The following is a 27,724-nucleotide window of genomic DNA, read 5'->3' as shown; positions in this document are numbered from 1 at the left end:
TTTATAAAAAAATCATATTATTTTCTTTCAATTTAGCTGCTAACATCTACCCATAACATCCAGGGAAATGCTCACTTTGAGTTTGAAGATGGGAGAGTCACCATCATCATCCTCAGGATCATCATCTTTGTCATCAACACGTGTGGGACTGTGAATCTCCTTCATAGAAGCCAACTCCAACACCAGCATCATGGACACCCATGGCAGCAAATGGAGAAGCCTGTGATTCTTCCCTCTTGAAATGACTCCCTTTCTCCATCCCACTGCTCTGACATCCCAGATGGAGCCTGGCCCTGGAACAACCGTCCTTCATCCCTGCAGAACAGCCCCTGCTAAAGCCTTCCAGGTGCGAGTTCAACAGAAAATGTATATATTTAATTCTTCTAATAAATCTGTATATTAAATTTTGAGACAAAAAGTTCTCAAGAGCAGTTGCTGTGAGAAGCTAGAAAGCTCCGTGTGGGAACAGAGCATATTCCTGGGGTTTTGGCATTCTGCTTTTGTGTCTATTAATAATCCCCCGGAGTGAGTCATATGGAGCTGCATTTATTCACTGACTCGGAGAGAGCTGCTACCCAAAATAGCAGCTCTGTAATTTTTTATGATGCTGTAATGCCAGCGCAGTGAAGATTGACATCATTTGAGGGAGATGCTCCAGCCTGGCAGGCAGAGAACCCGTGTCCGGCCCCACAAGGAACGTGGAGAGCCACGTGCTCCATTACATAAAAGCACCGGAGAGCCAGCACGGGGCGGAGATGCCTTTTCTGTCCTCACCTGAGCATCTTTTCCCCAGATTTTCCCCCATTTTTAGGTCTTTCTAAGCATTCTCTGCTCATTTTCTTCAATCATGAAGAGCACGGGGCAGAGGATGATGAGGAAATGGCTTTTGCTGCAGGGAGGAGCCTCAAGCACGTCTCAAACCATCAACCTACTGCCAGGACGTCCATAGGGAAATCTTGAAATGCATCGAATTCAGCATCACCGGCTCATCCTTTTTCTCACCCACATTGCTGCTCTGTGTCCCTTCCTGAACCCCTGAGCGTCCCCTGGGCCAAGGCCTGTGCCCAAAATCCACCAGCTCCTTCCCAGCCCCGTGTTCCCGACTGATGGCAGCCCCAGGCAAAGGGCAGAGAAGCGCTGGGGTAGGGTTTGGGCTGGGTTTTTAAGGATGGATCTGGATTTCTGGATGGCTTCTCATTCTCTGCCCTGCACTGCTGCCATCAGGTCTGTCCTGGAGTGGCAGTCAGTGGAGCATCTGAGATATCCTGGGGTGGCCCTGCTGCTCCCCAAAAACACCTGTGGGTGCCACACAGGCTTTTTTTTTGGCACAATCTGGCTAAAATTCCTCTGCAGGAGCCCCAGCCCATCACTCTGCACTCTCCACCCAAAGCATTAGGAAAGATGAATTTGCCTGTGCTGGGCATGAATAGCCTGGGTGAACTTTTGCAGGTCAGTAGTGTTTTATAGGCTCCATTCCAGCTGAAATGTTTGTTAACAGTTACCTTTTCACGGAGCACTTGGGGAGAAAATGGAACTCCTGCCACAGCAGCCTTGAGCCAGTGTGACTGATGGGATGAGCAGCAGCTGTGGCTGAATTTCAGTCAGAGCAGCTTCACCCTTTGGGTGAAGGGTGTCACACCTCTGGGTGACCTGCATGGAAAATGGAAATGTGAAAATTGAGCTACAGGCCCTCAATACAACCACTGGCATAAATTAATAAATATAGTTTTAATAGGGGTGAGGACTTGGGTGTGCCTTGTTTCTCAAAGGGGGCAGAAAGGGCCTTTGCTCCAAAATACTCCAGTCCCTAAGCCCTGATGTTAAGCCCAGAAACAGGAGGCTGAAGGAATTTAGCACTTCCCTAGCAAGGCTGGCAGTGCTTTCTACTTCATTTCATAAACACTGCTCAGCACTTGAACAAGGACTTGGATTTAGGACTCCTGCATCTTAATCCTAACTTTCAGAGAGGAAAAATTTACAGGAATAGAGGTGGTGGAGGAGAGCTCCTAACAGAGGATGAGGGATACACGCCTCTAAGACCCACCTCGTCAGGCCCCAGTGAGACCTGGTTTTTTCATTCTAAATAAAACAGATGCAGCAGTCAAAATGAACTTTTGAGGGTCTAGCTTCTGGATTTTAAACGTAAAACAATAATGCCCAAGTCAGAAAAGAGAGGTTAAAATAGTCCCATTAGATCTGGTTGCTGAGAGCCTGTCCAGTTTCAGTTCTAGACTGAAAAGGTGGTGTTTTGGTTATTACAATACCTCTGGGTTCAGCCAACTTCCCAGGGAAAAACTCCAGGCTTCTCCAGGGTGGCTCCAGCACCGAGGCTGCCAATGAAGGACTGGTGTGACTGCCTAGCTGTAAGTGACAGCCAACAGCAATGCAGAAATGAGCATCGGTTCAGCACAGCTTGACCAGAATATTTACATTTTATTAAATCTTTACAATCAGCAGTTATAATCAAGTACACAATTATGTACATGGATTATGTACATTTTAGCCCAGACTTTTACATCACAGTACATAGTTGCCCTTAGAAATATTGGGTACACTTGTCACCAGAGAGTAAAACCCAACAATAGTATTACAGCACCTGTTATTAGACATCTTCCATAAGAAAATATACGGCTGTAAATTGGTCTGGCTAAAAAAAAAAAAAACCAAAAAAAAAAAAACCAAAAAAACCAAAAGTCTTATAAAATCTGAACATACAATTTTCATTCACAGAATGGTTTGTTGTCTATGTTCTGACTGATGCCTGTTGCATAAGATGTCCTGTTTTTCACTCTCAACACACACTCATTGGTGCCTACTCAGGGACATTGGCAGGAAGAGGAGAACCAGAGCTGGGCTCATTCTCAAACTTCATTAAGAAACAATAAATGTAAACAATTAAGATTCCTTTAAGATCAAATGAGAAATTAATTGGCTGATCTGAATTACATGGCATGGAATAAGTGCTAGTTGCAGCTGGGATTCCTGAATTCTTCGGTGTTCAATACCATACAAAGAAATGTACAATGCTATACACTAAGGGTGATTCCTGATTAATGATGAGCAATATTCCATATGCAGGGAGCAGACTTCCAAACATTTGGGAAGAACACTCTTTCCCCTTTCCAAAAGGGTTTTTCTTTTTGATGAATACATTCTTTTTGCTTTTTAAGATGATAGTAACAGAAAACTTAACTTTTTCCAGAATGATATAAACACGTTAAACTAAAGCCTATGTCCTCATAAGGAAATACAAAGTGAAAATAACCTGAATAACACCGTCCCCCCAATTTAATCCTCTTGCCCAAAAGGTCAACCTTGCCTGATTCAATTCTGTAAACAAAGCTATGGCTCTGGTGATGGTTTCAAAGGTGAAGCAGAACTAAATGAAACAAAAACCACTTCAAAAGGAAGGAGGAAACAGTAATCTGAGGTAGGCCACCACCAAAATGCTGCCCCCTAAATCCATATGGAGTTCTGGGATCCCTGAAAGGTAATGCCTGCTGCTCTAATAACAGGTGGAGAAAGCAGTTACTAAAAATGAGCTGGTGATGGCAAGGAAAGTTAACCTTTTAATAAAATTTGACATCTACACCTAAATCGGCAAGTAAAAAAAAAAAGAAAACCTTTAGCTGCTATATTGAGATAGTAATGACCAGAGGCCTCTAGGATATAAAAATAACTCTATTTCCACCAAAAGAGCTACCAAGAAGGAAGATTATGTCCATGACAAAAAGCATGGGAACAAAGATGCTCCTTTTGTGGCACTGAGCACTGTCAGATCAACGCAATTCTCTGAGTGAAACCGTTTGATCTGCACCTCATGGTTTGATCCTGCACTTGGCCCTGTCCTGGCACTCCCAGGGCTCCAAGGAACCAAGGACACTTACAAGGCTCCCCTGGTCAAATGCCTTCTATGAACTCACGTGAACTCATGTAACAAAACCCATGAATAAAAACATTCCCAACTGAAAACTCTCAGCTGCTTCAAGTCCAAGCCTCCAAACAGTTACGTGTGCAAAGGAATGACAACTCCATTTAAAAGCTAATTTCTTTCAAAGGACACTTATTGACTATTCCTCCTCAAATTCCCTCCTACCCTGGTGATTTAAAGTTCTGGATGACATTTAGATGGACTGCCATGCTCTCAAAAGGTGCCTGTGCATTCTGAGACTTTTGAAAGCAAGTGTGGCTGAGTACATGGATCCAACATGCCTGGGATTGCTCTGCTCACTGTACAGAGTATAAATACAGAGTATGGCTGTGCTAATTAACAGTTGCATATTCAGCACGTGTCATTTTACCAGCTAAATCAAAGGTGCAGTCCAGAGTGGGGCTTCCTGTTTATTTACTCCATTGCAATGATGAACATAAACCTGCATTTTTAGCCTGGTGCAGCATATAGGCAGTGTTCATTTAGTCTTTAATATAAAACCATTTTTGGAACCACAATTCACTAAAAGCAGTTTATATAAATCAAGTTAATTGGTTTTTGGCAGTTTCTTTGGACACAGTCAAAATAACTCTATGTTGTTTAAACTTCCTCATTTTTTACTTAGATATAATGTGGATAACAAATCTGGACTCCCACTTACCTGTAACAAACTCCAGAGCCTGGCTTAACACCCCTGGACTCTGAACTATCAACCCAACAGCCAGAATTGTTGCTCTTCCTCACTGGCCCTGGCCTCCCTGCTGAAACACCACATACACAAGCTGTATATAAAAAGAACAATGGAGTCAAGCTGTTGAAGTCAAACTCGTTGAAATAGGTTTGTTACAGCTGATGGAGCTGTGTCCTTTCAGAGACTGTTTCAGATTTTGGGCAGACTGGAGTTTTTCCACCTGGGAGGCCAAGGGAAACACCTGGGACTCAACACCTGCCTTTTCTGCTTCCCCTCAGCCTCCAGCAGGACCTTCCCACACCTTCTCCTAGTGGCCCCATGGCTGGCCCAGCCTCCCTGACAGGACCTGCTCAAACTCTGCCTTTGGTTTGTACAATTCCTCCAGCTGGAGAGCAGGAGGGGAACTCGCAGATCCCCCTGTGGTTCCTCTTGGTAAGGGGTGCAAGGAGTGATGAGCAGCACTGTGATATGTCAGACAAAACCAGACTGCTTCCAGCTGTGCAAACACCTGGAAACAATTCCCCTGCTGCTGTAAGGAAGGCTTTCAGCTGGGGAGGGGTGGGTGCCCCATCAAGAACCAGTCCATGGTCTGTCACCCCACCCTACTCAACTGCTTCCCAGAGCCCCAGGAGGCCCCTCAGAGCCTGGAAGGCATGAGTCAGGCTTGTCCCTACCTGAGGCACAGCACCAGCCAGGGGGCCACACAAATACTTCGATTGCACGTTCCCATTTTTAAACAGGAAAAATTAAAACATACAAAGAGCCTGTGCTGGAATTCTGTGTTGTTTTCCAGGTGACACCTGGTTTCTCATCCCAATACTGTATATGTTTTCTTGGATATCAGGGCCTCACTTCTACCCAAAGAGGTCTCCACTTGTTTATTAACAAATAAGTTATTATTACAAGTCATAGCTCATCCTTTTCCATCATTTCAAATGCTTCTATATCTTCATTCCAGTCTGCTAATATGGATTCCATAGGCTGCACTTTACTATCCCAGTGAGCTTTGGAACTGGCCTCTGTCTGGGTGTTTTGTTCCTGAGGCTGGCTGTCCCCTGGTGTACATGCTGGCTCCGGAGCACCGGCCTCTGCAGGTCCAGAGGCGTGGGGATCCTGATCTGCCATGGAAACACTGGCACTGGCTGCACTGGCAGGAGACAAAGGGTCAGGGTCACCAACAGCAGAGCTCTCTCCTCCTCCTTCGGGCTCCTCACTGACTGCTCCAGCATCCTGAGATTCTGAAGGAGCTTCCTCTGAATTTGGTTTGTGTGAATCATTTTCAGATGATTTCTGGTCCATATTCTCCATTTCCAAGTCTTTGAAAGGGAAGGAAAAAAGAAAAAAAAAGTTAAAACAACTGCAGGAATGCAACATTTTATTATGTATTCTAAAATCAAGGTCACTTCCCTTGACCTTATTTCTTCAAGGAAGAGCAGACTTTCCAATGATATGAAAACTTAATGGCACTGAGGAATGTATTTTACAGAGGGATAGGAGGGAAGCCTTTTAAACACATTTTAAATGAGGGCAAACAATACAATTGAGGCTCATTTTGGTTCCTCAAACTTCAGGAGTGACTTGTGGGTCAGTGCCAGTTACCCTCCTTCAGCCTTAAGCAAATATCCACTGCGTGCACTGAACTTCAATGCTGGATTTTAAAGCACTCCCAGATCCACCAGGATCCCACATCTGAGCACACAGGAGTTGGACAGAGTTTCCTAAGTTTACTGAACTGTGCATTTGAGAGAGCCAAAGCCAGAGCTTCCCCACTCAAAGCAAGTAACACCCGTCTCCCACGTCCTGGCTTAGCTCCCAACAACTGCCCAATTTAATCATGCAGATTTCTCTGGGTTTGATGTTTACAGCTATAAGCAGGACACTGATATTTCAGGGTTTTTAGGGAATTTAACTGCACATGCCACTGTTGACATGGGATACTTACTGCTATCAATAATGTAGTTTGGAATCATTTTACCTTTAAAGATTGTTGCTGGGATTCCAAACGGAAGCATGAGGAGGGGGAAGAAGCAGATATGGATTACAAACTCTCAAAGGCAGAGCTATCCTGTATCTAGCATTTTGTCAGAGCACTTAGCATGGTTATAAACAGGAGGGATTCATAAGTTAGGAGCAAACAAAACAAGATTTTGGCATATTCCCTTTGCAAATAGGCTGATTTTTTAGATACTTGTTCTTACCTACTCTGCTTGGACACAGCAGTGCTACAAGGAAGGCTTACAAGAGGAAAATCTGGAATTTTCTGCTGCATTCAAACATTTCAACTGGGAGTGTATTAGCTTGCAATTTTCTTGCTTTATACAAGAACACCCACGGAACATCTGAGGTCAGCAGCCTTATTTCTCATGTTAACCACTTCTCCTTAGATAGGCAAAACAGTTCTAGCACTTGTCTCTCTCCTTTTGAGTCCCAGGAATGTCACTGGGGATCTTGGTGAGGGAGAGATGCTCACAATGTAGGGCACTGGAAACACGCTGTTCCTGATGCTACTTCAAAGCAGCTGATGACAAAAAGGGTTCAAAAGGAATCCAAAAGACTGGATTTTCTCATAAGCCAAAGTGACATTTAGGAACAGCATTTCGGGATATTACCTTGTGGGGGGAGTGAAAATCAATGATATCTCTCAGATAATGTCTTGCTTAATAAAAAACTAATTCCAGTGTCAAACAGAAAACCACAGCACCTCCGGGCTGCAGTGCAAATCATTCCTGTCCATTTTCCACGGTGCCATAGCATAGATGGGAGCTAGATTTACATAAATCACCTCAAACCGTACCTCTGTCTTTTGCTTTATCAGAAAGAAGCACCTCCACAGCCTCATACTCCCGAATGGCATCCAGGATGATGTTCCCTTCCTTGTTGAAGAGGAAGAGCATGGGAATGGTGATGTCATCTGTGTTCTTGCCATCCCCAGCCATTTGGAAGAGAGGGGCTGTGTCACTGCTGCTGCCCTCGTTGTCATCTAGGCAGAGCATACCAGAGGAAGGGCAAACTTCCCATTAGATCAGCTGAACTCGGAACAGCCTCCCCTGCCCAGTCACTTCACAGCAAACCCCAACTTGGTGTGTTTTCCTCCACTTTTCATTTCTATCCCCATTCTTCCTCAGCACTTAGTACTGACAGCACCCTGCAGTCCTTAAAGTAACAACTTGTAGTCTGCAAAAACACTGACAACCCCTCATCCCAATTTGTGTCTGCACAGAACCAGACAACCCCCAAACATCTCTTCATCTTCTGAAAGCACATTTGCTGTGCTTCTCAGCTTAAAACTTGTCAGCTTTCCTGTATCTTCAAATCTGTAAAATTAGGTTACATTTACACAAATTAAGAACTTGGAATTGTAATTACCAATGACAATGCCTCCTATTGCTCCCGCTTTCTGAATGTTTCGTGCCTTTTCAGCAAACATGCACTGGCCTCTTTGCATCAAAGCAATTTTCTCTTTCACTGCCTCAGGATTAGTGATCTCTGAGCATCCATTATATGGCTTAATGGTTGCAACGAATCCTCTTGTCTGTTTGGAAAAAACAAAAATAAAGAGAGAATTAGAGCACTGTGGTCATGCTTGTGAAAGATTCCCACGTATTTTTGTTCCTTCAGTCATTCTACTGCATTTAGTGTGGTCTTGTGTCAGTGCAGACAATCTGTGCCCTGCACCTGGAGCTCTAGAAGCAAAGAATGACTGAATGAAAACCTAATTCTCATGATCAGTGTGGTTTGTCTACACCTGGGAAGTGATGTTTCTGGAAATTTTTCTCCTGTGAACTGCTAGTCTGGAACTCCTCTTTGGGGCTGCAACATGGGTTTTCCTCATGCTTCCCATAGAGACCCCCACCTCTGAGGACTGCCCTCTTCCATCTACATAGAACCTTCTAGAAAAGCTTTTGTTAGAACAACTTGCTCTAACTCTAAAAAGCTTCTGCCAGCTCCTGGATGACATGGGAGGGAAACTTCCCCTAAATCACCATCTCCTTAGCTGTGCACTGCAGACTGGATAAGCTTGCTTTGCAACTCATGCTGTGCATGTGTTTTAAATCCCAAACCATGGCTGATGACTCAGGAGCACAGACAGATAAGTCACTCATCCCCACGACTGTCACTGTCACCACTGGGCCCTGTCATTTTAACCACTGTAATTAACTGATCACCTGGAGGATCAGCTGGATGCCCTCAAACAACAGCAGTACTGTAAAGCTGAGGCTTGTGCAACAGGGAAAGGAACAGACACACCCACATCTCACATACCCCTGCTTTGTGTTTGGACAAGTCCATCCCAAACTGTGCTGGCCCAGCAGTCAAGACTACCCTGCCAAAGAAGGGATGGGAAACAATCTGGACAGCACGAGGAGGGAGCTGCTGCTCCTTCTGCTGCTGGCTGGAGAGTTCAATCATTTCCTGCATGAACCGCAAGCCATCCTCAGCATCCAGGGAACTTGCTGCCTGCAGAGAAAAGAATAAGTAAGCAATTTTATCTTAAATGTTTGAGGAATTTGGGGGAAAAGAAACTCAAGTTGTGTTTGCTTGGACCACTGCTACAAAGACTTTAACACACAGGGTGGATGCTCACTTCCACTCATGCATCATTTCACAAAAGGTTTAGCACCTGCACCACCCAGGAAACTGAAAATATACAAATATATACACTTCATAAAGAGATGGAACTATCTCACAGAAATATATACACTTCATAAAGAGATGGAACTATCTCACACTGAAAGCAGTGTTTTCAGCCAAGATGCTGTTGGCTACATCACTTCAACCTGATGTGCAGGTTGCAGCCTCTACCTAATTTGGTGGAAGATTAGTTAGAAGTGTTGCTGAGGCAAAAGATTAACAAGCATCAGCCTGCTAAATATAGCTACAATATCCAGCTCATGTGCCTCCTTCCACAGGGTGGTGTCCCTCCTGAAGCTCCAGGTGTCAAGTATCATTGCTAGGAGGACTTTACTGAGAGCTCTAAAAAACAAAATCCTGCCAGGTTGTCTTACTTGCACTGCGTGCTGCACTAGTTGTACTCGTCCATCTTTCAGATGGATCAAACTGACTCCCATCTTCTTCAGGATCTCCAAGTGCTCAGGATTACTGGCCATGAAATCTCTGGCTCTCAGTGGTGGTTTTGGTCCACTTCCCAAACTCTCTTCTCTGCCAAAAGACATCAGAGATGAAAACTTTAAAAATCAGATTATCTTTGAAACAGAACTCTGATGTTATTCCTGCCATCACAAGATTGGAATTCTTGGTACACTGAGTGCAACCTTTAGTGGAATGCAACTTCCCAATCAAGTTATCTTTTTAAAAAAGTTGTCTATATAATCAATAATTTTATAGTGCAAAACCTCCCTCCCAAGTATTGATAACAAAACTGCCATATACTTTCTCTGCATTATTGCAACACTGACCAGTTTGCCCCATACAGTTCCAACTCAGTTTTATTCATTAAATACAAATATAGAAGAGGTGGTCAGGAGGACAAACTTCTTCAGCCTTAACACTGCCCTAAATTCCTCAAAATGGGTGCAGTTATGTGTGGCAGCCTGATTTCCTTACTACAAAGAAGACTTTCAGAATTGTTCAGGAGACTGCAGAAATTAATTTTACAAATCAGAGACACACACTTCCTACAATAACTCCAAGTGGGAGCTGCAGCCAAGCTATGCAGCTCATTCAGCTCTTTTTGCTTTGAAAGACTTGCAAATTCCAGCTGGAAACAAACTAAGTCTTGCTGAGAGAAATCCAAAGCGATTTTTCCTGTGACCAGGAATTATCCCTTTGGCCCATCCCAAAAAGACTGCCAGCTCCAGCACACCTCATGCTTCTTCCCTGCAGAGCAGACCCAGTTCCAGTCAGCCCTGTGCTAACAAAAAGAGGAAATATCCATCTTACGTTCTGGAAATGCCCCGGGGACAGCTCTTATCCACCACATTCTTCAGAGGCTCCCGGATGCTTTGGGCAAACATGGGGTCATTTGGGAAGAGGATCTGGGTGTTGGGACAGGTCCAGTCAAAGTTGCTGTCGTCCAACTCGGTGTACTCTGTGCTCTAAAATCAAAGACACAGAGTAAAAAGAAAATGCAGGTTTTATTTTTACATAAAGAACATCAACAGATAATCCTAACTTAAGTAATCTGTGTTCTGGGGACATGTGGCAGCTGAGTGCAAAAGAGGGGAGTCAGTGCACTGCAACCCCTTGGACAGATGAATACAAAACTCATTCTAATTTATCATTTAATAAATTTATATACAGTTTCTAGATTTTTTTTTTTTCAGAAACAGCTAATCCTCTGCTGGCAGACAGTACTTCTTAAGCCTGCTCATGACAAAGCCAGTGCCCTGTATTTTATGTGCTGGACAAGTAAAGGGAGTAGTTCTGGTTTCACCGGATATCGGCTTTACAGCGAGAGACCAGCTGCAGGCTTTAGGTCATTCTTACTAAAAATTTCACATCTTTTCATGTGAACAAAAGATTCTCTTCCTCAGGAGCCACACAGACTTGCAAGTCTGGACGAGCAAGGATGAATCTCTATATAACTCAAACAATTTCTATTTTCAGGAAAGATGGCAGAGTGAACATCTGCACAAATTGCTGGTTTGTAACATGTGAAACATGTCTGGTGGTTTGGAGCCACATTTAGCATGTCCTTAGCTTAGCAAATAACTGGCTATAGATAACTGGCAAGCTCATTTCATAACCCATAAAAATTAATGTAGTATTTATCCACCTAAAAAGACTCATCCCTCCTTTTGCAACATATTGGCCAATGAAAAATCAAGTATTTAAAGGCTCCCTAAAACCCAAGGGCTAAAGGGCTGTAACTAAGACATGACCTTTCTCATTTATGAGAGCAAACACAAACAGGATGTTGGGTTGATAGTACCAAGCATCTCTCTCACAGTTTGTTTTAACAGCACTGTATTTATGTTAAAAATCATTTACACATTCCATCTGTTCAGATAAAATTCCATAAAAGAGGAACACCCAACGTCACAGCCTTTCAGCCACCTGACACCATTTTCAATGGGTTTTGCTAACTTGGATTATGCCCATTTGCAGCTTTGACTCAAAGATCTTAAAGAACTGCATTTGAGCAATTTATTCTATCCTCTCTACTGGCCTTTCACTAACATTTGCAGCTCTCAATAGAACAAACCAAGTTAGGCCAGCACTTAAAACAGCACCAGCTGTGGGAACCCTGCCTGTCTCAAAGGTGTTAAATTCTTATATTGGGAACAAAAGATACATAAAATGCTCCTTCAGACCCTTCAGAAAACTTCTTGCTTAGTTCAGAAAACAGCCTGTTTCCAAAACTCAAAGAGGAAAGGTAAATTCTCAGGGAAGGAACATTTCAGAGAGGGTGTGGGATTTCCACCCTGAAGGAACATTTAACACCAAACCCATGACCCATTAAAACATAACCAGTGTTTGACATTAAGATCAAATAACTAAAATTTTGTCACTACCTACGCTAAAGTCCATCAAACAGTGATTTTTTCAGGATACATGGCTTGACACACAATAGAAGCCTTTTCCTCTGATCCAGGCATTATTCTAAAACTCTTAGAAAATGTTAAAAATAGAGGCACAAATAAGGGAATTTGTGTCCTTGATGTTTTCTCTTTCTCTTCTTCCTTCTTCATACTGCCTTACAGACAAATGATGTCACCTTATTGACCACAAAAATCAAAAAAAAGTGAGCATTTCTGATGCTTCATGGCAGAGCTCCATTACTCCAGGTTATTCTGGAAAGTTAAGTAATAGATAAACCTACAACTGTTCTCATATTTATGCAATAGGTGCCTACTGCATGGACTAAAGTGATTGAACATCCCTAATCTGTCTGCAGCTGTATCTTATCAAATTAACTCCACAGATGTCTCAAAAAACCTCTCAAAATTTGTTCACAAGAACAAATTAGGTTTTAGAAAAAATAATAAAAAATAAAGATGGGGACAAAATATCCTACTGTGTTATCTTCCAGTTTATACAAAAGTGGAGAATGATTTTCTTTTTAAATCTTGCTAATAATTCCTATCTTTTATCTCAAGGTTCAGCAGTGCAGAATAAAGTCATTATCCCTACTCTTGTGACTGCACTGTTAATATGATGAAATAGTGTCTATTAAACAATGTGTTCAACTGGTGCACTTCCTCAAACTATGATCTTTCCTGATTTTATTTCCATTTCCCCTCAAAAAAAGCAAGTGTACCACAGAAACTGATTTAGACTGCAGCTGTTACATACTGAATTTTTTTTAGAGATGGTTTGGTTTGTAGTGGAGAGCCAGAGTGGCAACAGATGAGCTTCTGTAGTGAAGATATAATCTTCAATGTCAAAAATCATGTCCTCCTTATCAGCAAACAGCAGGTACAGATATTTAAACATCTCGGCCAGGAAGAAAGAGTCCATCCTGTGGAGAAAAAGGAGCTGTCCTTTAGGGAGATCTCATTTCTAGAACAACAGTAAAATAAATACTGCTAGTTCTCCATCTCTGAAGACTTAATGACTATTACTGGTGGACATAATTCCATTAGCATTCCTTCTGCTTGGAAGAAGCTATGTTTGGAGGGAAATGATTCAGCATATTCAGTACAAAAGAGTATTACAGAAAAAGCAAATGAACCTCCTGATAAACTTACAGATTTGAAGCATATTTAGCTTGAACGTAATTCATCTATTGCTTTCAGACAAATGCAAGGTTATTAAACTGAAATGATTCTTCTAGAGCACCCTATAACCCTACTGAAACAGTGCACAGATTGTTTCAATGCACTTACAGTTCAATACAAATACAAACAGGAAATTCAACACTTGGTTATCAGACCGAAGACAGACAGCTCCTCAAATCTCAATGAATTCAATTACACAGGGAAATTCGATTTTTTTCTATATTTTTCTATTTTAAAAAATAATCGTGCAAACTTTACCTGTCTTCATGACTTCCTGTCCGAACATCCTTCATTGCAGCAAACCCACAGGGAACTCTGGCATACTTGTTCAAGTTTTCAATGAGGGTTTTTCCTACTTCTAGGTAGTAAGGGTCTCCTGTAGCCTATGAAACAAAACAAAACAAAAAAAAATTTATACCAATTACATCTTGTTTATATCCCAAAGTGGCTCCAGTGGATAAGTTAAGCTGGAGATATGCTACTCAATTCTGTATTGAAATAAAACAGCAACAAAACTCTAGGTGCAAGAAAAAGTGCTCAAAGGTCAGAGGAGTGAATGTACCTTATACAAGAAGTAGGTGCTTTCAGCAAATTCAGGCCTCAGAGGATGCTGAGCCCAGTGAACTCTGAAGTCTGTTGTGAATGCCTGAGGATGAAAAAGAACAGACAAAAAGAAATGCAGAATTGCAAACCAAACACAGGTTTATTTGAATTCTATGTTTACTGTATAACCAGCCCAGCTTTAATAAACACCATTTTTGCAAACATACCTACCACCTGACACCTCCAGTGCAGTCAAGTGTCACTGCACACTGACAGATGGTTAAGCAGCTGTTTCTAAATTAATACCACAGGCTAGCAGTCAGATATCTAAAAATTTCCTAGTCTATCTACTCACTCTTAATGTCCACTGGGAAAAGCCACTTCTGCCGTATATTCACTACTATTTCATACCAAGGTTTAAACCAAGTCTTTGCTTAGGGGATGGTCTGTTGGCTTAAATACAACTACCTGACCTTTTAAAGTTTCCTTCATAAGTACAAAACACAAAAAAAAAAAAAAAAAAAAAAAAAACCAACGAAGAGACAAGTTACACCATTTTAACAGCCCTCAAAAAAAAAAAAAAGTCATTCCAGTGCTCAGCATTCTTTGCTCTCAATAACCACACTAGGTGAATGTGATGTAAATTAAAATGTTCTCTAACAGAAATAAGCTTACACTAGAGGAAAATCAAAATTAAACCCAGAGTCAGAAGCTTTCAAATATAATCTGAGTCATCACAGATTAAAGACATACACTTCAGCAGGTAAACAAGCTTTTCTGTGCACAATGGACTTGCTCAAAGACTTGCAGCATCTGCAGTAAGTTTGTGTGCTGACTTTCAAAGACATTATACAAAATTTCAGAACATCCTCTCAGCTGTCACACAAGCAGAACTGCAAATCATGTAAGAATGCTGTGGAAATGAGCCTTTGATTATAATAATATATATACCTGCTGGTTTTTCAAATGGGCATCTGCAACTGCTCAAACTGAGGTAAGAAACATTTTACACAATCAAAAATACAAATTTTTGATTTACAAAAACAAAAAACTACTACCTTACCTCTGGAAGAAAGTTATGCTTTTTTATAACCTGATACAGCATCTCATGTGTTTCAATAGCAGGTCTAATATCACCCTTCAACACCTGAAATTAAATAACAAAAGTAACACTAATTCACCAAGCATAGGAATAATACTCAAGGTTAAAAACAGTCATGGTGTGTTCATGTAAAGCTACAGAGCACTCACTACGTATTGTCATTATTAATCCCCACCAGTTCAAGTCACAGCTACTCCTTAAGACTTTTTTAAGCAAAATCAGTGAACTCATTAAAATTATTGCCTATGTAGAACAAGGACCTCTGACATTTACAGAGAACTGGGGTGAAAATGTCATCTAGTTCATCTTAAAGATGTCAATGGCACACAAAGTAGAAAACCAGTCACTAGTAAAAAGGCAGCTTAATTGGAGTACTTTCATGACTAGGAGTGAAGGAAGCAAATTACAGGAACATACTTGTCCTGATACTCAACACAGCCAGAAAAGCACATTAACTTGCATTATAGCACTGAAGTGACTGGAAGACTAAGTACAGAAATCATGAACCAGAACGGTTTAGGTTGGAAGGGACCTTAAAGCCCATCCAGTGCCACCCCCTGCCATAGGCAGGGACACCTTCCACTAGATCAGGTCCCTCCAAGCCCTGACCAGCCTGGCCTTGGGCACTTCCAGGGATGCTCCCTCAGTATTTCTGAAAATCAAATTACTACGCTTGCCTTGAAAATCACATATCCAACCCAGTTAATAATTTCTTTGTTATTACAACCATCTCTACACGGGTTTTACAACTTACCTGCAATCCAGGGAAGAAAGCAAGCAGAGAATCCATCCAGGTCCGAGCATTTAGCATTGGTTTATGAATGTGAACATCAAGGAGAAGAGGTGGCTGGCTGATGTATCTCATTATGGCATCATAGTGCTGTCAAACATCAGGAAAAGCAGGAATTTGTGTATCAATTTACTCCCCAAAAGAGAGACAGATCACCAGACTGGCATTGTATCTGAATGGAAAAGCCATTACTACATTCCCAATCATTGCTATGTTTGGCAGTGCCTCTAATCTCTAGTTTTGCAAACTAAAACCAAGTGTAGTAAATACTGAAAAGCTCCACAGTATTACACTTGCAGAACTTAGCACATTTCCAAGGAATGCACACACACAAAGTATATCCAGCAGTTATGTGATAAACCAGGAACTATCACAGTTAAGGCACATTTGTTTTGGCTGAATTTTAAAGCACACTCTAAAGAAAGCGGAAATTGCTTTCTCTGAACAACAGAATTCCAAAGCATATGGATCTCAGGAGGAAAAGGAGGTTAAAAAACCCAAAGCAGCTGAACCAGATGGATCAGAAGAACTTCTAAACCCGCTAGGTCACTTGCTACGTTGCTGACTTCCAATCCTAAACTTTGTTTTCAGAAGGTGCAATCCTGAGCACATGAGCCAAACCTACAGGAAACACTTAACAGATCCTGCTCAAGGAAAATGTAACACTGGGGCTGCCCCTTAGGACCATGAAATCATCTTTACACCTAAAGTATTACAACTTGAACTATGGAATTATTCCACTTCTAATTTAAAAAATCATGCTATATGATATAAAATCATTTTATGATTGAAGATGCTTTCCATGGATATTGCTATTTTCAAAAGAAATAATACTTTAATGAAATATGATGCTGACCAAGTTGCTCAGTAATTTATGAATTAAAAAAATTTAAGCGTGGTTTTCAGCTTGTATACTTAAATGCATCCTGGGCCTGAAGATCTGCAGTGCAAAGCAAGATCCACATGTTAATTTCTTGTGCTGCTCCAGGACAGAATGAAATTGTACAATGGCTTGGAAGAAGAGGGCCTTACATTATTTTACAGAAACATTTGCAGTACTGGAATGGAAATACAGCTTCTCCCATACTGGGAACATGGATAAAGGCCTAGAAGGTTCTGACTTTTACTGGATGGAGTTAAAATAACTGCTCAGGTGACAGCTAATCACCCAAGATTAGCAAAAACCCTCAGTATAAAGAGCTGGCCCTAAACACAGCAGAACTCACAGAAATTCAGCTAAAGATCCCTTCTCAGGCTAACAGTTGACAACACAATTACTCTGAAATTTGTATTGCAGAAGGCACAAACCTGAGCAAGGTGTTAACTTACCGTGTTAAATCTTTCCAGGAAACTGTCATCTCCCAGCAAGACATAGGCTTTTAATAAATATTCATAGTATGAATCTATTCCTGCTCCAACTCCACTATCTAGGAACAGGCGAAAATAAAAAGGTGGGTTTATGTGTGATTATGGGTTTATGTAGTGATATGGGTATTTTCCACATTTTCCCACTTTTAATTTTGAAGGCTCTTCCAGTGAAAGAAAAGCCTCTTTTCACTGGAATTAAGGCACAGATGGAAGCAGACACACAATGCTGTGTGTCTATTCCAAAGGCTTTGCACTACCAGTGCACATAATAAAATGGACAGACACTCATTGAAGACACTTATTTCACAGGACATCACTTCTCCTATCCTATTTATATTTTTCCCATGTATTTATAGCCAAGTCTCTTAAAATTCATCCCAAGGCATTTCCCTCTTGGTGTTAAAGAGGATCAGGGAACATTTTGCCATGAATAAAACCAGTTTCTCTACCAGAAAGGGCTTTGCTCTCTCAGAGCAGAGCCAGACTTTGGGGCAGCAGGTTTCTCCACTGCCTATGCCATTAATATCTTTCAGCAGCCCAGGTAAGCATGCTGGGGGTGGGTGAGATCCCCCTGGCTGGGGGTCAGCCCCACCTTTGCGGACCCAGTCTCCAGTGTGGATGTTAATGGTGACCCCCACTAAGTTGCTGCTGCGCTGCCTCTTCTCCCAGATAAAATCCAGCGCCTTCCGGGCATATTCCTGCAACAACAACAGGGAATTAGGGAAACACAGACACTAAACTCTCTGATTCTTCTGGCTATTTCAATTAAGATGCTAGGAAAGGAATAGGATGTTTCATGTCTAACAATTTCAGAACTCCTTCTGATCTTCTGATTATTTGTTTTGTTTACTTCTGTATTACTCTAACTACCTTCAATCAAAATGATTTCCTGTGATTTAAAAAATTAATTTAAAAAAACAAACCTTAGAAGCCCACAAACACTACAAATCTCAACATATACAAATGTTTTTTGTGCAGCACAGCTAAGATATCAGTTTCATGAACTCAGAATTGTTTTTCCAAAATTACAAAATGTAGACACAACGCTAAAGGCCTAAGGCAAAAAATAAGATATCGTAGAAAGCAAACCTCAAAGATAGATGTTCCTGTGAATCTGCTTAAAGCTGCAAACTCAAGGATCAAGGTACCAGCACAAGCTGTACAGGTATCAGTTTCTGTTCCTGTTCGTGCCTCTGGATGTCTTACACCAAATTTTAAGTTAACCTAGAGAAAAATAGAGAGTAACATCTTTATTTTTCCTAGCTGAAAGAATTTAAACTCCTAGGATTGTATAGCAACTATATAATCTATGCTGTTTCTAAAGACAAGAAAAAACAGATCTCTTTGGGTTTGCTCTGCCAACTTAGACATGCACAGAGAACGATCCACAAATACTCAAAATCTCAACCCTCCCCAATAAGAACCTGTTGCCTGGTTCACCAGACATTTGAATGAGAGAATACACTCTAAAAATCTAATCCAAGCAATTTTTATAACAACAAATCAGAAACTGAGAATATCACAAGCACTCCTGGAAATTTAATTTTGTAAATATCTAACTCCTCCTGGCTCCTGAGAGTACCTGCAACTTACCAGCTTTCTATTTTCTGGCCACTTAGAAATGATTTTGGAAACAGATATAAAATCAAAACAACAGAAGTCTTGATTACCACTGTAATCCTGCATTACAGAAACAGAACTTACTCTTGGATAAGGGAGACCACTAGTGGTGTTAAAAGCAGGTAAAAGCTTGTAGCCCAGTTCCTTTGCCATGTGCAGGAGTTCACCATTGTACCACTGCATATATTCACCTTTTTCTTTCAGCATAATTGCCACTGAGTGCCCGCCTAGGAGACCTCTAAACACAAGAGAAATTATCCACATCTCAAAAGGTACATTCATCTGAACAGCAAGGACAACTCTCTACAGTTTAGATGACATGTGCATAACTGTGGCCCTAGTTTTTAGACTGCTGATCCAACTCCCATTATAATCAATGTTAGCTACCAGTATTTTGGAAGCAATTCTTCTTGTTTATCACTGGCATCATAGATTCATCAATATTAGACAGGAATAGCAACCAAGACCTCCAAAATGGCATAAAATAACTTAAAATTACATGCTCTGATCCTGCATTGAGCCCCAGAGGTCCCTTCCAAGCTGAAATGATCTGTGACCCCAGGTATCAAACTCTTGGTAAATCAAGTATGGAACAGAGCCATTTGCAAACCTGTTTCCCTTAAACAAACCCACTGCTCCCTCAGCATCACATGGGGCTCTTAATCAGCAAAGCTGTGCCTGCAGCAGTGAGATGGGGGCAGCTTGATCCAATACCACTGCAGCAAGTCCTGCCTTGCATTTTAAAACCACTCTCAGGCAAACTGACAAAGGCACAACTATTTCCAATAGGTGGAACAGCACAGAAAGGTGTCTTAAAGACACTGCCTAAAATCCACATTTTTAGGAGTTTTGAAAACAAAGTTACTCACCCAAGGACTCTTATGTTGGTTTCAAAGACAGACACAACTATGTCATTATCTAAATTAACATCCTTTATTACTTTTTTTACAGCCTCTTCAAACTCTTTGGTTTTATTTAACACCTGGAATACAACAGTGAGCAGGTGTTCAGTTCCAGTATAGCTAATGCAGTCACAGTGTATTTGCATACAGGATATTTCAGTGTACACAAAGTTACCCAAGAAATTTGAACATACAATTTAAACCAGAAATATATCAGTGGTTATTAAGAGGTGCCCACCAATAACTGAGCCTCTTGCTCTAGACTATAAGGGAAAGCAAACCCTTTTGTATTAAGTTAGAGCCAAAAAAAAACCAATATAAAAAAGTATCAATGAAATGTGAAGGAACTGCTGTAGTTATTTCAGCCAACTCCAAACTCCATCCTCACAGCACTTCGAAGTTCCCACAAGCAACAGTCACTTCAAACAGAGCCAGAGATCAACGGTCATGAAAACAAATCTAAAAATAAATCTGAGCATCAGAAGACAATCTCTTTGTTTTATCAAAGCTTATCAACAGATTAAGCTTACCACAAGAGTGTCCAAGGTATCAATTAAGGTCAGTGAAAACCTATGAAAGAAAATTTAAAACAGATTTAGTGTAGATCTGCATGTGTAGGAATTAAGTGATTTTTAATAGTAACTGATACCAGGGAAGAAACTAAATTCTCACAGACCACCAGCTGCAAAACATTCAGTTGTACTCAACATGTTTAGTATCAAAACCTCTTTCTAAGTTTCTCCTCTTTGCTATTGACCAGAATAGGAGCTGACAAAGAAGCTATGATTACAGATACATTTATTTACTGCTAAGCTTTCTAACTTCTGGTAAGCAAATTTAATTTTTATTTCTTGTCTCCAATCAGATCTATTAAGAAACCCAGCATAAAAGTTTAATTCGTTTTCCAGCCTCTGTTTCACTTGTTTTTTCAAAAAAAAAAGGGAAAATGTTGAGATCAAAAGCCATTCCTTGCTAAATTTCTCATACCAGAAACTGTTCCAACACTACCAAGTGGTAGGCTTAAAATAAAGAATGACTTTATTTATTCTAAAGTAAAGAACCATTTTAGCAGTGTCCAAGGCCAGGCTGGAGAGGGCTTGGAGCAACCTGGGCTAGTGGAAGGTGTTCCTGCCTATGGCATTGGATGGGCTTTAAAGGCTCTTCCAACCCAAACCAGGTTGGGATTCCGTGATTATTCCATGAAAAGAGAGCATCAAGTCAGCTCCACAGTGTCTGAAACAAGAAGATCCCAAAGAGGATCAGAGGTTTTCTCCAGGGCTGTTCTAGTGCATCCCAAGCTGAGGGGGCCTTTCCCCATCCCAGGAATTATATCCATAAATGTATCTTAAATATGTCTAATTCTAACTGCTGCTCCTATGCTAAGACACACCCACAACACAGAATAGAACTTACAGAACACGATGGTGTTAAAACTGAACACTTCAGAACAGTTAAAACTGCCTAGTGAGGAGCACACACCAAGGATTTCAGTAAGTGCCCAATGTCTGAAACCTTGTAGGCAATATGTGACAACCAAAATTCTAAGTGTTCCCATATTATAATTCTCTTTAATTTGTAAAGACATAAGGGCATTCTGTGAGTGCTGTTTTACAGGAGACAGAAATTAACTAATGACTATGCACAACTGCCTAACGAATTCACAACTTTTTCAGTACAAAAGGAGGGAAATGATGCATTTCACATCTATATGGAAGGCTCCTAAGTTCTCCAGGGAAACGGAACTGACCCAGCTGCCTCACCCTGTCATTCTGTGATTGCAAAGACTGGCAGAGAACACAACTGATGAGGCAGCTGGCAAGAAAAAGGATTAGATAAGAAATCTGCCACATAATAATGTAACTAATTATAAAGTACAGAATAAAGCCTGTATAGAGAAAAACAATAAATACACACAATAATTTAATGCATCTAAGGGTAGATGGTAGGGGGGAGGTATTTTTACTCAAATGCTAGTATGTTACTTTAAAAAAAGGTAATTAAAAAGAATGGATTAAAAATACATTTTCTTGATACTTTTCACCTGCTGTATCTTTGGATATCTCCAAGGCAGCAGGATTATACGGAAATCTCTAGACTAAAGAACATTTGTATATAACAAAACACAGCCAAAATAACATGCTCAATATCCTAGAGACAATTAAAAGCAGTATTTAAGAGAAGGATCTCAGGTTTGATTAACACTACTGAGCTTACAGACATGAAACAGTGATATTTTAAAAAATCAGCTGTTATTAAAGAATTTGATCTATAAATTGCACATATTCAAAGGTATCAGTTACACATGTATTTAGAGTAGGTGAATTTTGTCTTTGATTATTCCATTTCACATGGACAAAAACAGTCCTTAAATCTACATTTTGCTAGCCAAAGGATCAGTATTTTGTACTACCAGCTCCCTTAAAAGAAAGAACAGAAAATATTTCCATGTCTGAAATAATGTTTTATACTTCAGCAAAGGCCTCAGGCTATCATACACATGATAATCATTTGACTGCTTGTTTTCAGAAAACTTTCTACTTTGAAAAAGCACTTTAAATATCACTCATTAGGCCAGCATCATGGATGAGAGTTTACTGTTTTGTTCATAACCTGTACTACTCATACCATAAATGTCAGCCCACATTTGGAAGATTTTCCTATGGAAAATACTTGGGAGAATGGTTAAAAAAATTATCTTCGGATCTCATTCACTGGTCAATTCTTCTAATTAAGGTACAATTTCACATCAGTTAACTTCACAATAATAAAAACACTTCTTACAAGAGTAAGTTTCTGGCCATATCAACAGAACAAACAAGTTTTATGGGCTGCCAATTGTACTTCTATTCCTAGATGTTTACAGTGACCATTTCAGACACTAACTTTCCCAAGGCATCATCCACATCCCCTCGACTTGGCTCCTGACCCCGCACTCGTCCACGACAAGTTAAAGGCATGAGTTCATCAGCTGGATACGCATGCTCCTGTTGGGAACAAAACAGGGGAATCAGTTACAGTGCTCACAGCCACCCCTGGGAGCGTGTAATAAAAGGAACCCTCATCATGCTGCTCTTCAGAAAAACTGCATGGCCATCACAGAGCCTTACAAGTGGGAAGAGACCTCTAAAGTTCATCTTGTCCAAGCCCTCTGCCTGAGCAGGGCCACCTGGACCCAGCTGCCCAGTACCAGGTCCAGACAACTCCTGAGCATCTCCAAGGAGGGAGACTCCATGGCCTCTCTGGGCACCCTGTGTCAGTGCCTGGTCAACTCCACAGTGTAAAAGTGTTTCCTCCTGTTCAGAGGGAACCTTCTTTGGTTCAGTTTATGCCCATTTCCTCTGAGCACTGCTGAGAAGAGCCTGGCTCTGTCTTCTTGACAGCCTCCCTTGTTAAATTCCCTGGAGCTTTCTCCTCCCCAGGCTGAACAGCCCCAGATCTCTCCCTTGTTAAATTCCCTGGAGCCTTCCCTTCTCCAGGCTGAAGAGCCCCAGCTCCCTCAGCCTTTCTTTACAGGGAAGATGCTCCAGCCTCTCCATCACCTTGATGGCCCTTCATTGGACTCTGCACAATGAGCTCACCTGGCTGAGGGTGACAATCAGTGACAGGTAAGAGAACTCAGAAGTTCAAACAAAAATTGGTGAATTACTACATAAGACAAAAGATAACATTCACAAAAAAAAAATCCCTAACAAGACTGAGCCTTTTACAAATATAACTGACACAAATGTAACAAATGTAAGACTGACATCAATGACAACGAATCTTAAACTTGTCTAATTCCAACCAACATGAAACTGCCTCCTTTAGAAGCTTAACACAAGTGGTTTGGGATAGACCTCTTCTCTTGATTTCAGCAGGAAACTGGCTGCTGTACTGAGGTCTCCAGTTTGACTTCTAGTGGGGAACTAACATGTGGCAGGATAAGAAACTTCAATTGCTGCACTGAATCTGCAAGTAAACACATTCAAAATCTTTCCAAATATATGGCACAAAAATAATCTAGCATAAAATAAAAATAAAAAAGGAACGTTCCTCTATAAATAAACAGCTCTTACAGCAACTTCTTTTGAAACTGATGGTTTGTTTCCCTGTATACCACCCTCCTGAGTGTTTTGGTCTTTGCTCGTCTTTGTTCTCCTCAAGTTTAACTACAAAAGGCAGAATCTAGATCATTTTAATACAGCTTAGATGTTTCTGAATATCTCTGCAAAGTATTCAGAAAACAGATTAAAGAAGTACACAACAAAAGCAATGTCAAAACTGAGATCTCTGGCTTAAATTTTGGATAAGAGAAGTGATAAAAAAATCTAGAAAAATAAACTTTTAGCTTTACAAATAAAGAACTTGAAGCATTTTGAAAAATAAAAGTTCACTCATTCTCTGCCTGCAGGTGAGAATAAGCAACTATTGGATTGAATTATTTCCCAACTTGTCACTGGCCTCAAGTGACTGACATTTTCACATGTTCTGACAGCCAAAAAGAAAAATATCCCCATTATTACAAATGTTGAAGGAGTGAAAAAAATCAGCAGCTTTTTCTCAAAGCTTCTGTTAACAACTTAAAAAAAAAAAAAAAGGCAAGGGAATTTCCCCTGCAATCAAACATGAATTTTCAGTCTTCTAAATACGCATGTCTAAAATATGTATTAATAGAAACAGAAAATCAAAACTTTTCAGCTGGCTGTTTCAAAAACACCTGCAAAAATACTTCATTCTCCTGTTGCCAGGATCAAGTCTGATACTCAAATCTTTTCTTCAACTTTAAACAAGCATTTCACATTTCTCTGTTTGTTTAGTGCTCCAGCATACGTGGCAAATAAATATCCTTTTGGCTTCAAAGTTTCCAGGACAGCTGAAGTTTTCCCTCTCCTTCAAACAGAATTTTCTTGCTTCAGATGTGGCAAGACCCCTACCAGCTGCCAATTTATCACACAATTAACAGTATAAGCACAGATCCTTGTAATATTTTATACAGTTTTGCCAAACAAATAGGTTTTCCATTGAGGAAATCCAAGCCAAGCGTTTCTCATGGAACCAGATTACAAAAATTACGACCAAAAAGCCTTGATGTTTAACTGCTAAAGGTTTCAAAAGCGCAGAGCTTAAGTTAAAAGGAGAAACTGCACCCCTTTGAAAATCCTCTTGGTTTGGCTTTCTGTCCACTCTACAGTCCTGTATCTCTCCCATGCTGTATGAAGTTTTGACTCCTGAGATTTTACGTTTGAATTACTTATTAAACTTTAAACCGTAACACACAACCTGGGACATGTGGCAAGATGCTGCCAGGAAACAGCAGTTTGTGCTGCAGGAACTGATGCAACTTGAGAGGGGTTTCTGTAACAGCCACGAAGAATGTGCAAGAATGTCCACAGAAAGCCAGTAAGAATTAATCTTTTATATTTATCTTAGTCATATCCACACCTTCTCCTCAGAAGTGCGTTACTTATAGAATATTTGAAAGCAATTTTTACTTGAGGAAGTCCACTTCAAGAAACTATTTATTGTTAAGCTTTTGTAAACAGAGTCAGACCAGGGTGTGTGGAATGGCTCAGAGAACCAGAACAGAAGGACACTTGCACAGGAACCACAAGTCAGAGCAAAAGAAACCACAGCCAGCATGTCCCATGGTCATATGACAGTCACACCCTGGGCACAGCCTGGAATGCCTGGATATGGCACCAGATTCCCTTTCTCTTCTACAAACAGTTTGTAGAAGAACGCCCCAATTGCATCTGCCATGGCTTACCACTGAAGAAATATTAAATGCCATTTTTACCTACAAAATAAGTAAGATCAATTTGTGATGTCCAGAATCTAACGTCTACAGACAGCTCTTCCAAACTTCCTTTTCCTGGAATTTCCAACCAAATACTTTACTGTTGACAGCCTGATATGAGAGAAACTGGTTTGGGAAAGGTCAGGCATGGATTAGGAGTTACCACAAGCAATTCTTAGTTATCACCCTAAAAGTCATCACAACCCTCCTGAAAGTAATACTTGTGGTCTTTTTAAAGGCTTTATAGGTGCTGTTGTTTATTTTAGCTCCATTTTCACCCCTCCTTCCCAGATATTTCTACAGAATGTCATATACTGTAAGTTGCTTTCTGCCCCAGGTCAGCAACAACTCCTCTGAAAAACTCCAAACAAGTATTTGACTTACCATATAATTGCTATATGCATGATCAAACATTTCAAGCACTTGATTTCTAAAAAAAGAAAAAAGAAAAAGCATTAGTGGTCTGTCTCCCAACAGCCTTTAAAACACCATCTTATCTGTATCACACGTTAATATCTGAATGTCAGGCACAGGTCCTCTACTAACATACTCTACTCAAGTCAATGAAATATAGAATAATATTTTTTCTTGATTCAACTGCTCTTGTCCACTCCAGAAAGGAAAGACTCTTTCTTCACCAAACATTAAATTATTTGGGGATCTCTTGGCAAGGAAATACTAAAGAAAACCCTTACATTTGTTTCATAAGTTTGAAAGGACAGAAATGCATCTACATATAAAAACTCCCCAAAAACTGCATTGTTTTTTTAAGATACTGCACTACTTCTGATCATTCCTAACTGTTTCACTAAGGAGCCCTCCAAGGAAAAAAGGATGCTAATTTCTACCATCAACATAATTCACAATCTCTGCTGATAAGACAGAACACAAAGGAGCCAGGAACACCACAATTATATGGTAAATATCCAATTTAGTTCAATGACTTGGAAATTCAAGAAGTAGTTTTAACTCATCAAGTGCATTAAGGCATCAAAAGAGCAGGGGATGGTGCTTTCCCCAGGTGCCTCTCAGGTTGCAGCAGGCAAAACCCCAGATAAACACAGAGCTGCTGGGTGATGCAGCACACAGAAAATTGCTTCAAACTTACAGCCAAACACAAACCACAGCAGGACACGGCCTTGCACATGCCTGGATCATCAGATGATATTTTAAGTGCAATGCAAAAATTTTAAAACAAATTGGGGAATGAAATTTCAACTCCTTGTGTAGCCTCATGAAGAAAACATGTAAAAGACTGCACACACAAATTATCCTGAGAACCCATGATGGAAAACCCCAGTAACTGTAAACACTGGAGTTAAATATCAACTTATACATGTCAGCTGGACTTGATGATCTTGGAGGCCTTTTCCAACCTTAATAACTCCATGATTAACAAATGTGAGAGTATCCACACTGCTTCTCCAGCAGACTTTCTGCATTATTGCAGATTTGTTTAAAAAGTCCCACTCCATGCAGGAAAATGTATTTCCACATACGTTGCAATATTTACCCTTCACCTAAAAATTACAGTAAAAGAATCAGCCTCTTCCACGTACATGCAGGGGGGACCGAAGCAGTTAGGCTGCATACAGGAACTAGGCAGAATACACGTAAACATTCACCTTTTTTATGACTCCCGCACTCTCACAGAGGCACGGCCATAATTAAACCGACCGAGTGGGGATCTGCACTTACCTTTGCCCACTTTCACCCCGAGCTCCAGGCAAGCCCTGGCTGAAACCTCCAAGGCGAGCTACAAGTTCACACAGCACATGGCTCGATCGCACACGGGAGAAGGGGCCGCGCGTCCCCAGCAGCCGGGTGACCTGGCCCAAGACCCGCCAGGGTCGGGCACACGCAGCCCCGGCGCGGCGGGGCGCCGATGCCACGCGTCCCCGGAGTGCTGGGGGCAGCGGGACGGCCGGACAGGGGACGCCGTCCCGAAGCTCTGCGCCTGCGGCCACCCAGCCCACCCCAAGCCCGGGGGCAGCGCACGCCCCCTGCCCAGCACGGCGGGGCCCGGCCCGGCCCGGCCCGCCGTCCTTCCCTCCCTCCGTCCCTGCGCTCACCCCAGCCGGCGCTTCTCCTCCCGGCTCATGGCCCCGGCGCCCGGGGCGGCCGCCAGCACGGAGGAGGCGGAGAGCAGGCCAAGGGCCAGGAGCTTCCAGGGCCTCCTCCAGCGGGGCCCCCGCTCCCCGGCGCGGCAGCCCGGAGCTCCGCTGACGGCCATGGCGGCCGGCCGGGTGCCCGCTAGTCCCGCTGCGGGCCCATCGCCGCTCCCGCGGCTCCCGGGGCAGGAAGGGCCCGGCCCGGCCCG

The 27,724-nt window shown here is 41.5% G+C and overlaps 2 protein-coding genes across 7 annotated transcripts in view; one reads left to right on the top strand and one right to left on the bottom strand.

Annotated features, from left to right (window-relative positions):
• Positions 1-3,925, top strand: part of C9H1orf21 (chromosome 9 C1orf21 homolog) — a 115,131-nt gene extending 111,206 nt beyond the window's left edge. For all 3 annotated transcript variants that reach the window (XM_068199504.1, XM_068199506.1, XM_068199505.1), the window contains exon 7: positions 37-3,925. The gene's annotated coding sequence lies outside the window, so the exon portion shown is untranslated. The remainder of the gene's footprint in view (positions 1-36) is intronic.
• On the bottom strand, positions 2,414-27,724 carry EDEM3 (ER degradation enhancing alpha-mannosidase like protein 3). 4 transcript variants are annotated; one of them, XR_011002034.1, is made up of 22 exons: positions 27,477-27,724; positions 25,789-25,834; positions 22,512-22,612; positions 20,159-20,198; positions 19,596-19,708; positions 18,811-18,964; positions 18,196-18,330; positions 17,699-17,804; positions 17,068-17,165; positions 15,703-15,828; positions 14,910-14,993; positions 13,866-13,949; positions 13,562-13,686; positions 12,879-13,044; positions 10,524-10,678; positions 9,629-9,782; positions 8,886-9,080; positions 7,989-8,154; positions 7,417-7,602; positions 6,565-6,612; positions 4,969-5,938; positions 2,414-4,913 (listed from the first exon to the last, which is right to left on the bottom strand). XR_011002034.1 is itself a non-coding variant. In XM_068199501.1 (21 exons), the coding sequence occupies exons 1-21, from the start codon at positions 27,635-27,637 to the stop codon at positions 5,529-5,531; spliced, it is 2,853 nt and encodes a 950-aa protein (XP_068055602.1). In that variant the 5' UTR covers positions 27,638-27,724; the 3' UTR covers positions 2,414-5,528. The 4 variants fall into 4 exon arrangements, 3 of the variants coding, with proteins under 3 accessions (XP_068055602.1, XP_068055603.1, XP_068055604.1); XM_068199501.1 differs by having other exon boundaries at positions 2,414-5,938; XM_068199502.1 differs by lacking the exon at positions 6,565-6,612 and having other exon boundaries at positions 2,414-5,938; positions 27,477-27,723.

Source organism: Anomalospiza imberbis, chromosome 9, assembly GCF_031753505.1.
Source record: "Anomalospiza imberbis isolate Cuckoo-Finch-1a 21T00152 chromosome 9, ASM3175350v1, whole genome shotgun sequence".
Taxonomy (NCBI): domain Eukaryota; kingdom Metazoa; phylum Chordata; class Aves; order Passeriformes; family Viduidae; genus Anomalospiza; species Anomalospiza imberbis.
The sequence above is the reverse complement of the archived record's forward strand: the minus strand, read 5'-3'. Positions and strand labels throughout refer to the sequence as shown.